General features: G+C 33.3%; 1 protein-coding gene across 1 annotated transcript; it reads right to left on the bottom strand.

Moving 5' to 3' along the window:
• Window positions 1-1,695: 1,695 nt before the first annotated feature.
• Window positions 1,696-8,849, bottom strand: SYT4 (synaptotagmin 4). Its single transcript, XM_061170082.1, has 4 exons — window positions 8,816-8,849; window positions 5,228-6,042; window positions 3,401-3,521; window positions 1,696-2,003 (listed from the first exon to the last, which is right to left on the bottom strand). Exons 1-4 carry the CDS (start codon window positions 8,847-8,849, stop codon window positions 1,696-1,698), a joined length of 1,278 nt encoding a protein of 425 aa, XP_061026065.1.
• Between the last annotated feature and the right edge of the window lie 7,917 nt (window positions 8,850-16,766).

The following is a 16,766-nucleotide window of genomic DNA, read 5'->3' as shown; positions in this document are numbered from 1 at the left end:
AAATACTGAGTGGACCAAGATGCTGTGAGTTGACTTCGTGATGGCATGAAGATGATGATTGGAGAATATTCTTGTTTAATCCCCAAATCATCTTAAAGCACAAGAAGAGAGGTTGATTTCAATCTTTGTATATAGAGTGTAAAACATTTTCTTTATATTAGGCATAATCATAAAAAGCATGTATAAGTTGTTTTGAAAATGCATTGTCATAGATTTTACAAACACTGTGGTATCAAACACATTCTCAAAAACTGCTAGAACACTGACACAAAACCTGACTCAAAATGTAAATTTTTCAGTAGACTTCATTTCTAACTTGCATATTTAAAATTCAACTGTACCTGAGTTTCACTCATACTTTTCTAAAAACTCAAATACAGTGACATTACCTCAAGTAAATTCTTTCCAAATAATCACAAGGTTTAATGGATTTTTAATGAATTTCAGAGCCCTGGCACTGGAAAGCGGTATAAGATACAGGTTTATAAACTGGTTGTCTTGAGACAACAGCTCAAGACAAATTAGCCTAGAAAAGACAGTGAAACATACTTGTGCTAATTTGACAGCCTAAATATATTATGTATGAACATATATAAAGTATATTAGGCTTGCCGTGTAACTATTTTTTATTAGTTTGTTGGGTTAAGTAACACTTTCTATCCAGCAATGATTACAACTTCACAACTTTTTTGTCTTCATTTCTTTTCAAATAGTAGCTTAGTCCTCTCTGGGGGAGAACAAGCTGAATGAAGACTTGGTTACCCATGCCCTTTCTGTGTTCAAGGGATAACCTTGAATGTACACTTGCATACTATATATATTTCCTATAAGAAAATGGCATTTCTAACTGGATTTCTCACTGAAGTTTATTTCTTTACCCACTAGCTAACTCAGCAACTTCAAAAAAGTATATAGGGCTTTCTTAGGCCACATTGACATTTGTCACAAGCAGTGAATAATTCAAGGCCATGGTTCTTATGTGAGATTATATTTTATTTTTGACTCACATGTAAACTTAGAGAGGGGAAAGCATATTTCGGCTATAGTATTCTCAACTCAGCCCTTTGATAAAATGATTTCTCATTTTGTTCACTGTTTTTTTTTTTTTCAACAAACCTGTTACCCTTCTTATGATAAAATTGTGTCAAATAATTACAGACCAAAAAGAAATAATCATATACTTTTATATGCAGGACAACCATTTGCACATGACATAATTAATAAAACAATCTAGAGAACATTTCTTTAATATCTTTGGGTTTAAAGAAAAATTGATTTCCCCAGTTGATTAACAATGGATGAATTTTCATAAGAGAAGACATGTTTTTCATTTCTAAATCCTAACAACCACACTGACTTCCAGTGACATGTTCCAATGAGATCATCACCACAGCCATAACTCGGGAATGCAGAGCAGTATTCCTAAAATGCTTGGCTACTATTATTTATATAACTGGTAACCTGCAGGGGAAATTGAATATCTTATGAAAATTTATCCAACTTCTCTAATAAAGAGTAAATTATCATAATACACATTTACAGTTACTTTCTGGTCTGATAATTCAATCCATTTCTAACAACAACAACAACAAAGCTTTCATAAGCTTGCAATCATGTATCAGAAAAAAAAAAAAAAAGAAAATTTCTCCTTGCCTAGTAAAAATCATTAAGGTCCAACTCATCACGGCTAGGATGCTAACCATCACAGAGCACATGCCACTTGGCAATTTGTCTCCTGGGATAGTCACAAATCTCCTTCCAGTGTTCTCCACTGGCTCCTTCTGCTGCTGCTCCCAGGACCAACCGCCCAATCACCTCATTTCGGGATCCCCTTTCAGAATCCAAAACCAGAAATTCAACACTTATCTCTTCAAGACCCTCACAGGGAATGTCAAAGACAAACAGTTCATTGAACACTGCATTGGGGGTGCATTTCTTCACATGAGTCTTCTTTTTGGAGATTCTCTTTTTGGCATGGTACAGGTTCACTTTGACATAGGGATCTGCAATGGGAAACAACACACATTGTATTGACAAAACTTGGCGGGAAAGCCGATCTCAAGATAATGGTGCCTTAGAGATGCTAATAAAATGTGATTATAATGAAAATGAGTCAGAACAAAGTGAAACCATGGATAAAGCTTGGCTTCTCTATTGTCAATAAATTGAAAATAAGTAAGAATGTACAACATAAGAGATAGTGGAGGACGGGAAAGAACTGTAATGGAAGGATGAAGAGATAACATAAAGGGGAAGAAAATAGAATGTTCTAATGACACATTCTGATTACTAATAATTCATTCCAGAGAATGGAATAGAAGGAAAAAATAGTACACAACATCTATCCTTACTGAGTTGTATGACTTTGGATAAATCTCACTAATTCTCTGAGCATGTGCTGCTTTCTCTTTTGAATGGGGGAATGCACATTTATAATTCACAATGGCAATGCCTTTTTTGGCTTTAATTTTTTTGTTGTTCTTTAAACACTTGCTGTGTTTGTTTCCTGTTACCCAGTATTGATCTTTCCTGTGTCACCTGTATCCTGTGAATTTTAAGATCATACTACTTTATCATACATTTAATTATATTATTTTGCCCTTTTCTGGTTGCATGAGTTCATTTTAACTTCCTAACCTAAATCTTTAAGACCATGTTTTTAACCTCCATTATCTAATAATAAAACTACAACTAATAATAGCATTGGATGATAATTAATGAAATATATATTTCCAGACCTCATAATCCCCTTTAAGGTAAGTACTATTATATCCAGTTTGTATAGAGTTTAAGAAACATACCCAATGTTACTATGCTAAGAAATGGAAGGGTTAGGATTTGAACTCAGATCGTTTTAAACCATAGGTCATGTGCTCTTTCTCATTGTACTATACAGCAAAGTTTTATTTTTTGTTTGTTTGTTTTTTTAGTAAAAATTAGTCACAAAACTAAAAGCTAATTCTTAAAGCAGACACCAGACACATAAGGAATTAAAGGAAAGATAATAAAAATAATAGAAATGTAAGGGTAGGCAGGCTCATTTAAAATAGTAAAATTAAGAACTTTTCCTAAAACTTAATTTTATTTCCATCACCGTGTTTTTGGCAATGGCCTCACTTCTGCATTTATTACTGCTTTCTGCTTCAACTCCATTCAGTCCGACATCTGTCACATACTAGCTTTGTATTGGATCTTAGAACTATGCAGTTTTCTTCTTTTTGATAATGGCCTTGGCTCACACTTTTATTCCATAAAATGAGAAACAGAAAAACAATCACATAATTTGTGATTGTGAATAAAGGGTGAATCTAAATCATAGTCCAATGTTAGTTATTAACTATTTTGCCTAATATATTGCTCATTTCTACACTGAGCCTGCGTTTTTCAAAAGCATTCTTACCTGAAAGTCCAGACACATCAGATTTAGGCAGGTGCCGAGCTTTTAAAACAACCACAGTGAGAGTATTTGTGATGGACTGATAGCAGAGAGAGATCAGTAACTCACCACGTCCCGAAGACTTCTAAACAAAGAGAGATATGATATAAATATGTTTTTATTATTCTTTAGTTTTGAAATTTATACTTATATTAACATTTTTAAAGCACTATAATAGCATTGTTATTTAACTGTAATTTTCCTACTTATTTTACTTTAATATGCTAAAGAATCAAAGAGTAACTAAAAGCTTTTGTGCAGTACCATCACCTTCTAAAACAACTACCTGCCATCTTGTGGTCTTTTTAGGTACTACAGAATGTTAAAATTCGTAATGAGTTAGACACACCCATTACTAGAAATGTTTTAAAGGGGGATATTTAAAATATATCTTATACAGAGGTATTTTTAGTTTTTGCTTTTTAATTAACTCTCCACTTTTTGAAGTTATTAATGGTAATGAAAATTATCTAATTATTTGAATGGATCTGTATATGGTAAAGTTACTCATGTTAAGTTTGATTTGATTTCAAATTCTTTAGCTCAGACATTATTAGAATTTGAATTCAGAAAACCTGAAATTTAGTCTGACAGCCACCACTCTCTTAGCCCAGAGGACTGATGGAGTTAAAATTCTCTTCCCCCACCCCACTCAGAGTCCTCCTTTAATCCAAGGAATGAATTAAGTATTGGAGAGAATTGATTCAGAATATTTAATGCTTTGTCTTTGAACAGTATCATAGGGTTTTTCTTTGCATAATACTTAGGTCTTATTTTTACTTTACCATTAGATAAGATGACCAAGAACTCAAAGTACAAGTTCTAACTGAAAGTAACAAAAAGTAAACTTGGTATAACTAAGAATGATGGTTGCCCAGAGCTCCTAAAACTTCAATATGTATTTATATAAAAGCTGACATGGGGTAACTGTATGAATAAGCACTCCAAGAAGAATAAGAGTAGGGAACAAATCTTTATTCCCACTGTGCCACTAAACAGTTAGGTGACTCAAACTACTTAATATTTCTGGATCTTGACTTTCATTAATTTCAACAGAAAAAGGTGAGGATGTGGTCAAAACAAACTTTATGGTATTCTATAAAATTATGCTTTATAGACACCAGTTATTCTGAAATACAACAATTGGAATCAAATGAGCTCCATATTTAAAGGGAAAATACATTTAAATTTGATTAATTAATGTCTTATCATTTTCTAATAATTCCAGAACTACCAAAGTAACGTAACTGTAAAGGCAGAGTAACTCACTTCCTGTTATACAACATAAAGGTGAATATTTGTAATTCAATATAATGAGATATCTCTTCCTTAAAAAGCAGTTCTATGAAGAGTCACTAGAACTTCAAATACTCAAAATGAACTGACTTAATTTTCAATTTCAATTTGAATTTCAAATTCAATTATGTTGACATTGAAATATATTTTTAACTTTCTTATGAGTAAGAAATATTTGTCTGCATTTTAGTGGCAATCGTAGTCAAAATACTTGTGACAGAAATTAATAAAAATATTTATATAAATGATATTTAAATAAATCCATAAAGGGTTCCTCTTTATTTTATATCATTAAGATACTTTATGCATTTCAGTTGTGGGTTAAAATTTCTTTCATCTACTCTATCCCCCTGCTCCTCATTTGATTATGATTAATAATAGTTAAACATCATAAAGATGATATGTATAAGACATCATTTTAATAAAAATCCCCTAGATACAAAAAAGCTACAAAAAGATTGTTTATAAATATGTTAAGCACTAAAAATGAATTACCCTAACATTTCTCTTGATAATCTCTCTGTTCATTAACTTTTTTCCATCAGTTAATTCAATTCCTGTGAGAGGAATAAGGACTTCTCCAATTATATCATCTCTTGAAAACCTGTCAAAACTCAAGATTGTGAAGTGCAAGGCCAACTCTTGGATCTGGGTGTAGGGTATTCCATAGAATGTAAAGGTCTCATCAAAAGCTGGGTCCAAGGTCTTTCTCAGAACTCTGGTTTTCACTTTATGCTTCTTCTCTGGGAGAATCATCATTTTGATGTATGGATCAGAGGTCATCGACAGCTCATCCATGGCTGGCAAGCCACGGGCTTCTTTAATATTTACCACAAATGCTTTCTTCTCAAAGTTATACTCTAAGGAGAAGAAGAGGGTTCCCAGCTTCTCTTGTTTCTCATCTGAAGTAAGAGAAGTGCTGGACTTTAAGCTATCAGGGGAAACTGCCTCTTTTTCCCCTTCTGAAAAGAGCTTTGGGGTCACATTCTCCAGGTCAGAAGGACTGCCAGCTTTGAGGTTTGTTTTGGGAAAATTGCCATTTAGATCTCTCTTCTCAAGATCAAGACGCAAAGAACTATTTGGCCCAGCTGGTTTATTCTTTACTTCATTTTTCTCATCTGCTCCAAACTTCTTTTTGCTGTTTAGGTTTTCAGGGTAAATATCAACTCCCTTTAGCACATGCACAAACTTATATGGAGGAGTCTTGTTAGATTTGGATGATTTTCTCTGACAGCAGATCCATGCAAACAGAGAGACTGTGAAGACCAGGCCAAATGCACTGAAGATCCCCACCATTGTGGGGATTTCATCTGAAAAATCAAATGACCAATAACATGCATTAATTGGGCAGAGTTGGAAACACCCTATTTGAAAAGCATCCTAAAGCTGGCAGTTGCCCTAGGTTGTACAGATTGAATTGCTTTCCAACTGTTCTGGGTGAATTATGTACCTATTTCATGTCACTTTCAGGAATAAACACATATGTAACACATAAATAATAAATGCAGTATGATAGAAAATCTTTCATTGTAGTAATTTTTCACAAATAAAATGAAAAGATGAAACTGGGCCTGGGCCAGGGATGGGAGAATGCTAAATGACCCTGACCTACCTTCGTTTTCTCAGATAACATGAGTCAACTACAGCATAATGAGTCAGTACTAATTTCATTATGTTTTCATTGACATTTTGAGGGTTTCCAGAAGCACCAATTCTTACTATGTAGCTCTAAGTGCATATTCTTCAAATACTGACAGAAATTATGGAAAATTATCTGCAATTGTCACAAAGTCATTAATAATTTCCATCCAAATTACAGAACAGTGGTAAAAGAAATGTACACACATTAGGGAAAAAAGAACAAAAATATATGAACAGTTTATTAATAGTATACAACTTATAAGACTACAAACTCATATGCTGACCCAAAATTCTTCAAACACTGAATTATCCAAAGTACAAATTAATTACCTAAATAGGATAAAACCCAAACAATGGTTATAAATGAATTATCATTCTTTAACATGTAATGAGAAGAGTGCGTAGAGATAATTTAGAGTTCAATTTTACCCATAACTGATTTTTTTCCTAGCACATTTCCACATGGCAAATGGCAATCAAATTGAAACTGGCATTTGTTCCTTGAATGAGGGCATGTTAAATTATTGACGTTAGGTAACACTGATTATGCATGAATCTCATCATGTTCCATATGTAAGTATATTCTCCAACAAATAATAAGTAACACTGTGTAAGTAAAAGCAGTATTACTATATCTGGACAGAGTGCATCAGTTGAGTCAATGTTTAATATAATCAAAACTAATATAATTAATGTAATAATATCTGCCTTTAGCTCCATTCCAGTCTATTTTTTAATCCCAAATAGTGAATAATAAAGTTAACAGTTCCAGTCAGGAAAGGGTTAAGGCTTGTTTAACTAATCCTGAAAGAACAATCTTTTGTTTCTCCACTCCCCAATCCCCCAAACTTCTGCCTATCTACTTCATAATCACAAAACTGAACTCAAATAATATAAGATTAAGAAATGACAAGAGCAAAAATGCCTAAGAACATAAAAAAGCAAATACAACAATAAAAAATTCTGTAGTTTAATTATATCAAAGAACTGAATTGTGTAGAGGTGAACTTTGAATTTCCCAGATAGAAAAAACAGGGAATGCTACAGAAGAAGAATGAGGTGAGAGCTAAAGATCATCAGCTAAACTTAGTACCCAAGGCCAGGGAGCAAAAGCAAAGTCATGAACTATTCTTGATTCTTTAGTCAATGCAGGAAGAATAATTTTTTAAAAAGGAATAGAAAATAATTTTTTTCCTAAATAAACAATGCCAACACTAGAACATATTTTTAACTAACATAACCTCTGAAAATTCCTCAGTATTCAAATATTTTTCTGATTTTCAAATCAGAAATTGGGAATACATATCATATCACAACAATATAAACTCAATCACTCAAATGGACAGCTGTGAAATTCATTTCTGAATATAATATCACAAATTTTCTGTATTTAATATTTATGTCAAATGGCAAAATATTCAATATAATATAGAAGGGCTCATCTACTCCCTGTGTATTCTCTACTGTTAAGCTCCTAAGCTTTTGAGAGCAAAGATCTCAGTCATTTCACTCAGTTTCATAACAAACTTCTACAAATTCCCTGATATTTCCGAATACATGTAAAGTAAAACTCAAATCTCTTGCCTTTGGAATATAATGGGACCTAAAAATACTATTTTCTATTTGAAGAAGTACATCTGATTTTTTTCCTTTTCTTTTTTTTACTGAAAAAAGGGAGAGCAATGGTGCTAAAAATCTGGTATAGGAAAAGGGAAATTGAACAGGAAAATATAAGTCCTAAGTATAGTTTCCAGTAGCTTTTAGCTAACTGACTTGCAACATTTCCCTTATCTCTCTGGGCTCCAGTTACCTCACCTGTGAAATGGAATGGGCTCAGCTAATTAATTTTGAATATCCCTTTAACCCTAGTATCATAGGATTCTGTGTCTTTCGCTAGCAACATATTTCAAGGATACAAGAAAAACATAGCAGAGAAAAAAATACCTTATGGTACACTCTGCAATAAAATATACATCCTAAATGCCCAATGTTCAAGTTATTTTATACCAAGATCAAACCCTTATGTAATCACAGAAACATCTGGCTTCCCCCAATAAGTTAAATACAGGTTTACGTACAAATAAAAATCACCTGCAGAATTAATGAAACCAACAAGCAAACAGACCTCTTTACTTAGCGCGTGCTGCAATTTACAGGGCTACCTGAATGATTAGGAACTTCTTGGATGTAAAATCGCCCTGGCAGAAAGCAATTTTAAGGAGAAAGATATCAAGGAAGGGAGAAACCACAGAGATAAGCCACTATTGCCCTTTAACAGTTCTCATTTTCCTACCTGGGAAATCTATGCTCAACATCCCGCGAACACACACACGCACACGCGCACACACACACATACACACACACATACACACACACACACACATACATCACCCCAGAGTATTTAAGGAACAACCGCAGTTATAAGCGGAGTAACTTGCTTACCAAATTCTTCCCGGCTGGTAGCGATCGGAGCCATTTTTTGCTGCGTATTCTGTCCGAGGTGCTGAACGGAAACTCCCTAGCTTGGTTCACTTGCCTGGATGTGAAGCGACAGGGCTTTTCCTAATGCTGAAAACAACGGCGCAAAGCTCAGGGGACCTAAGCCTGGAATAGGGAGGAGGCAAAGAGGGAGGTCCACTCGCCCTCGCACAGTGATTTGCCACCCCTCTTCCTGTTTTGGCTCTTCAGAGACGCTTGTCTCCGAGACTCTAGAGGTGGCTGAAACCCGAATTGACGCAATCCTGACGCTACAGGGTTGAAATCAGCACCTCCCTCCTCCAAGCCTCTCCTCTACCCTTCATTCTTTCTTCTTCCCTTCCCTCCTGAGAATTCAACACACATTCATCAATTATTTTAACTGTTGGACTACGTTTGCTATTCTGTGAGGGCTCAGAGGTACATAGAGATGTCTCGAAACTCATCAATGTCAATTCCTGATATAAAATCTGATCATCTAGATCAGTAAAAATGTGTCTGTGTTATCAGAATAATATAATTTACAGAGGCGATTTGAGGAAAGAGTAAAAAGAGAGAAATTTCTGCATCAGTGATCCACTGTAAAATGCAAATCTATATTTTCTTGCTATTTAAATTTTTGTTTGATATTTTATACCTATATTAGAAAAAAACTCACTGCACATTGATCCATTTGAAATAAGATAACAGTTTTCCTATTATTATCACTTATTTTCTAATAAATTATTACTCTAAACATTTTGTTGATTCTGTTGCTCAATCTGTCTCTTAGCTCTCTTCTTTTAATATCTGACATTGGACCACTTAAAGTACTTAGGGACAGATGGGAATAATCTCTTGTGTATTCCAACTCACAGTTTTGACTTTTACATATAATGAGATTGTTTTTGGAATGTCATTTCTGGTTAAAAGTCTAATATGTTTGTGCAAAATAGTTACAAGAATCATACCAAAATCTAAAATGACATTGATAATTATTGGTTATTTTCAAAGGAAAACATATTTTTTCTGAACTGATGATATTCCCAGGGTTGAGGAAGTCGGAAAATACGGTGTCAGATTCTGATTAATTTTAGTCTGAAGACTGTGACTTTTTAAAACAAGCATTAGCAATTTTCCAGAGAAGAGAACTGAGGCTGTAACTTCAACTTTCAATTAGTGGTCCACAAAGAATTCCTATTCTCTGGAGCTCAGTGAGCAAATGACATTCAGTGTGTGCTGGGATGGGGGAAGAATGGGTATGGGGTGAGTCCAGAAAGCTACTGTACAAGTGACAGTTTCTTGCATACTGGCAAGCAGCTGCTCTGAACGTCAGGACTGTGTCTGGGGAGAAATTGGCTTCAGTCTTTTACATCATGGAAAATTTTATAAACCTAAGTCCCTCTTCTTTCCTTTTCTACTCACTCCCACATACTTGGCATTTTAACATTCTTCTAACAGATTTTTTCTTTAGCTTATATCTTCCTGTTATGAAAACATACAAACTAACTTACTGTATTCAATTTTTCCATTGGCAAAATCTGTGTTTTCTGTCCTCATCTTTCCATTTAATTCAGATTACTTGCTTTCTTGATTTTGCATGCACTGGTGAGATTGTCCCTATGAATAAATATCCATTAGACAGATGAAAGAGAGAGTGGCATTTTTTTGTGATATGTATCACAGGTAAACAAAACATATGGTGTGAGGTTTACTAAAATATGTTTTCTAGCTAAGTTATTGCTACATACGGTTATACTCACTTGTAAACATAAGTACCTTATATATGTGTCCTATATAAATTAATATCTCATTAATTTTACCTCAAGTGGTAAAATGCTATCATCCAAAACCTGTCTAGATTGTTTAAACTCTGTTTCTACAGAACCCCAACTTACCCTGGGCTGTCTCATTTCTGAGGACACATTGTGATAAAATTACCTCTTGCCCAGAGCTAATGCTATTATGGATGTAGTAACCCTTTCATTATTTGCTTTAAAAGCAAACTGAAAATAAATATTATTAATTAAAATGTCAGATGTTTCCCTCATTTTCATATGATGAATAGCATATTATTCATTATCTAATCTCTTTAGACAAACTTCCAGTAGCACCAGATGAGGAGTGGGAAGCTGACGCAACGTAGAGGAAAAACCTGTAAGTTTCTTGTGATTGAGTTTCACACCCTACCACTGTATTACATTCTCTTTAGATCCAGCAAACAAGTAATCAATTCGCTGACGTAAACAATACCACTCTTGCAGCATTGATTTGGGAGGAGGGGTAGTTGCTAGGCAACCACCTTATTGCCACCCAAAACACACAGTCTCAAGCAAGTTCCTGCCCTGGGAAACAAACGCATCTGTACAAGTGGCATTGTTTACTTCAAAGTGATTCTTTGACTGTTGAAGTGCTTCAGCGTTTACCGTATTTTATTTCTGATTGCAAAATATGTATAGATATTTTGAGAAACAGTGAGCAGAACACTTGAATTCAATCTGGCCTTAAGAAAGCCAGTTGATTTTAAAGATTATAGTTAAATAATTACATGATCGTTTTTATTCATTTTACTTATTTTTCTGATTTCTATTTAATATATAGTTTAATTTGTAAACTTTATTTTTATGGCTTATTAATTATATAATTTAGTCTATATTTTCTCTATTTCTTTCCTTAAAAATATTATTGGTGGATGTGTTTAGAACTTCCTGCTAAGCAAAATAAAATTTCAAAAAGTTTTGAAAATGTTTCAATGATCTTCAGTATTCAGTAATCTTTAGTAATACCCAGATTAGTAATACAAAGGCATTTTACTGGTCTGAAGGTAGAGTAGAATGAAGTATATGATAATGGATAGTGGATGATTGTTTTAATGTTCCATATCATTCTATTAAGAATGTTAACTCTAATGTTAAAGGAATAGGTTTGTATTACAAGCATACCAAAGTCAAAATTCTACAAGACAATTCCTTTCTCACTTGGTATTACAGAAATCCCTTCACATGCACAAGTTCTATATTTGTTTTTCTTCAAACTACTCAGCACTTACTATGTGCCAAGCTAAATTGGGCTCTGATGGCTCATGAGTGAAAAACTCATTAGCTTAAACCAAAAAAAAAGCCAATAAACTTTCTTCCTTTCTTCTTTTCTTCTTTCAACACATCCTGATGAAATATGTAATACCTCCTAGGTTTTACCTAAGTAGGGGATTTATGCTGGTCAAGATGATAAAAATGATCCTTGATGTCATGGAGCTTACAGACCATAGAGAAAATAGACAGCCCTTCCTATAGAACTGGGCAGAAACTTTTCAGATCATAATTGTAATCATATTTCTTTTACTTGGTACTTTCTACCAAACTTAGTCAGCACTATTCCACAGCCATCACTCTCTATCCCATTCAGTCTGTCTTTATTGATCTTGTTCTTCATAAGTGTAGATTCATTATGATACACTCAGATTGCATTCTTCCTTCTTCTATGAACTGTCCACATCTTTTCTCCCATTTAAGAGAGTTTCATTTATACTATGAAGTTTCTGACTTATCAGCACTCATGGGTCTATTCTGATTTAAATTTTTATAACACTATCTCTAGTGAAGTCCTTTAATTCAGCTTGACATATCCTTGGTTACATGCCAAGAATTCCCAAAAAGGTAAACCAGAGGCCTCCACTTATTCTCCCCCCAAATATTCCACAAGTTTCACATTTGTTCATGATCTTGGCACCAATTTTTTCATATCTCTTGGTTTCGTTTTATTTTTACATTCCAGGCCTGTTTTTAGGTTGTGATCTTTGAAGCAACTTCTACAGTGGTTGGATATTGGTTCTGCAACAAGAATTTGACCTGGAGCCATTCTAGAAGTTCGTCCTGTTTCCATTTACTTTGAAGGTATTTCTTGCTAGCTCCTCACAACACATCCATCTTCCCTATTCCAATCCTAAGTGAGACTTCTCTTAGCCTTCTTTCAACAATAAACATATATATTACCTTAAAAAGCAGCAGTAACACTCATCTGACATCTCAATAGATATGAGAGAAGTCTGAAGACAATTGAATAACTCTAAAATGATAAAAGAGAACAACTGTCAATCTAGAAATTTATCCTAGCAAAAATCAAGATGAAAGAAAGAAATTTCTAGAAAAGCAGAAGACGAGAGTATTTATTGCCAGCAAATGTTAACTAAGCGAAGGAAAATGATCACAGACCAAAATACTGAAATGCAGAGTAAAACGAAGAACACAGAAAGGGTTAATATGTGTCTAAGTATAAATGAATATTAACTGTTTAAAAGAATAAAAATGTATTGTGATATATAAAATATATGTAGAATTGCAATGTATGGCTAACAATGCTTCAAAGATTAAGAGAGAGTAAGTTGAGTTCTAACGTTTTAAATCTTGGAAATGGTAATAGTAATAATTTATATTTAAATATTAATCTCCAGGGTAACTCCAAATGAGTATCAGGGGAAAAAAATGTACGTAAGAAGTTAGTAAGTGCCGAAGAGCTAATAAAAAGTAAAAGAAAGAAAAAGGTAGAAAAAAGAAAGAAACAGGTGGCCCAATAGAATACAAATGAAAATTTGGAGGATAATAACACAAACATTAACTGAAATGGACTAAATATTCCTATTAAAAGATGGGGGGGTTGAATTGTCAGACTGGAGAAAAAGATAGAAACCCAATGCATCACTCTATGATGCTTATAAGAGACAATTTTTAAAAAGACAGAAAGCATCAGAGTAAAAGTATAGAAAATATATGTCCTGCACACTAACTGAGAGAAAGTGGTATGTATTCATTTTTTCTACTTATCTACTTTGGATAAGTAGATTTTTAAGTCAGACAAAAAGGTGTTTGGAAGATAATATTGGATATTTTATAATGATAAATTTATAACTATACCAGGAAGATATAAAATGTCTAAATTTCTATATGCTCATTAATACAGCTTCAAAATCTATAAAGCTTAGGTTGGTAGAATAATATGAGAAATAGACAAATCCATATCATAGAGGAAATTTTTTCAAAACTTTTTCATAACTGATAGCAGCAGACAAAAATCAGTACAGATACACTGTACCTAAACAAATTAATAAATTTGAGCTAATTAAAAATACCTAGTAATTTTTACAAGTAAATATGGAACATTTAGTAAAATTGATCATGAGGTAACCATTAAATGTTTCAAAATACCTCAAAAGACTGAAATAATTCAGTTTGTTCACAGAGATATTAAGCAGGAAATAGTACAGTAAGCTATCTAGAAAACCCCTTATTGTTTGAAAACTAAGCATGAAATATGTAAATAACCCATGGGTCACAAAGAAATCTCAGTAGAAATTAGGGGAAAAGTTTCAAATGAATGATAATTACAATATATATTAAATTCTGTGGAATACAGCTTAAAAAATGCTGAGAAAGTATGTGGTCTTAAATGCACATACTAGAATAGAAAAGATTCTGAAAAACAATAATTTAACTATTTACTGGGAAAAATAGAAAAAAAAACAATTCTATGCAAGAAATGTTGAGAAGGAAAAATGACAGAAAATAAATTAAAACAATTTTAAAAATACTACATAAAGAGAGCTAAAAAATCTAAAATAATTTATTTGAGAAAATTAATCTTATTGATAATTCCTGGCAATATTGACAAGAAAGAAAAGAGAGAAAAATAAAAGTTACAAATGAAACAACAGAGCAAAAAAGACAAGCCATAGAGCAGGACTTAGAGAATATATTTGCAATGAATATTTCTGACATAGGTATTATATACAGAAATATGTAAAGAAAAATCAATTTTAAAAGACAAACATTCCAATTAAAAATGGACAAAAGCCCTATTACAGGCACTTCACTAAGAAAGATACATCTTAATGGCTAATGATCAATGAAAAGAGCTTTGCAGCAGCAGTCAGTCATCAGAAAAATACAAATTAAAACCTCCCACAAGAGATAGTACTACACACCCACCAAAAGGCCTAAAAGTGTAGGGGAAGATGATACAGAGTGTTGATAAGAATGTGGGGTAATATGAAATCTTATTCACAGATTTTTTGGCTTTTATATTGTTACAAATATTTTGAAAACTGTTTGACAATATTTACTAAAGCAGAACATAGACATGTGCTATGGCCCTGTAATTCCACCTGTGGTTAAATTCTAAACTGAAATTACTACACCCAAGTACAATAATGTTCATAGCAGCATTATTTGCAGTAGCCAAAAATTGGAAACATCTTACCTTTCCTGTCAACACTAAATTGAATAAACACTCTATACACTATAATACTATACAGAAATGAAACGGAACAAAATGCTACTATATATAACAAGGGTGAATCTCATAAACATTAGGTTGAATGAAAGAAACCAGATAGAAAAGTATAAACAATATAAGATCCACTTATTTAAATTTCAAAAAAATAAAAACTAATCAGTGCTAATAGAAGTCATATGGTGATTATCTATGAAGGAGGCATAACTGAGATGGAGCACAGACAGATTTCTGGGGCATTAACATTCTATATCTTGATCTGGGCGGTAGATGGTGAATCATTTTTTTAACTCATTGAGTTACTCAGTTACAACCTGTGTTCTATTTTTTTAAATTTTTATTGTAGTTGATTTACAAAGTTGTGTTAATTTCTGCTGCACAGCAAAGTTATTCAGTTATACATATATATATACATTCTTTTTTTATATATATTCTTTTCCATTATGACTGATCATAGGATATTGAATATAGTTCTCTGTATTATACAGTAAGACCTTGTTGTTTATCCATTCTATGTATAATAGCTTATATCTGCTAACCACAAACTCCCACCCCATCCTTCCCCCAAGCCCCTCCACCTTGGCAACAACAAGTCTGTTCTCTAAGTCTGTTTCTATTTCATAGGTTTGTTTGTGTCATATTTTAGATTTCACACATAAGTGATATCATATGTTATTGTTCTTTTGCTTTTTGACTTACTTCACTTAGTATGATCATCTCTAGTTGCATCCATGCTGCTGCAAATGGCATTATTTTGTACGTTTTATGGCTGAGTAGTATTCCATTGTATATATGTATCACATTTTCTTTATCCGTTCATCTGCTGATGGACGTTTAGGTTGTTCCCACGTCTTGGATATTGTGAATAGTGCTGCTGTGAACATGGAGGTGCATGTATTTTTTTGAATTAGAGTTTTGTCTGGATGTATGCCCAGGAGTGGGATTGCCAAATCATAATTCTATTTTTAGTTTTCTGAGGAAACTTCATACTGTTTTCCATAGTGACTGCACCAAATTACACCCCCAACAGTGTAGGAGGGTTCCCTTTTCTCCACATCCACTCCAGCATTTTATTTGTAGACTTTTTAATGATGGCCATTCTGATCAGTGTGAGGTGGTACTTCATTGTAGTTTTGATTTGCATTTCTCTAATAATTAACAATGTTAAGCATCTTTTCATGTGCTATTGGCCATTTGTATTTCTCCTTTGGAGAAATGCCTATGTAGGTCTTCTGCTGATTTTTCAATTAGGTTGCTTGTTTCTTTGTTGTTGAGTTGTATGAGCTGTTTGTATATTTTGGAAATTAATCCCTTGTCAGTCACATTGTTTGCAAATATTTTCCCCCATTCTGTATGTTGTTTTTTGTCTTGTTTACAGTTTCCTTTGCTGTGCAAAAGCATGTAAGTTTGATTAGGTCCCACTTGTTTAATTTTGTTTTATTTCTATTGCCTTGGGAGACTGACCTAAGAAAACATTGGTATGATATATGTTAGACAATGTTTTGCCTATGTTCTCTTCTAGGAGTTTTATGGTGTCATGTCTTATGTTTAAGTCTTTATATGTTACATGTCAAAAAAAAGTTTACCCAAAACTCTGGGTGTGTGTGTGTGTGCACTTAACATTGCTACATATTTTACAAGGGCAATTATATTT

This window comes from Eubalaena glacialis, chromosome 15, assembly GCF_028564815.1.
Source record: "Eubalaena glacialis isolate mEubGla1 chromosome 15, mEubGla1.1.hap2.+ XY, whole genome shotgun sequence".
NCBI lineage: Eukaryota > Metazoa > Chordata > Mammalia > Artiodactyla > Balaenidae > Eubalaena > Eubalaena glacialis.
Note: the sequence above shows the minus strand (reverse complement) of the source record. Positions and strands in the feature narration are given on the sequence as shown.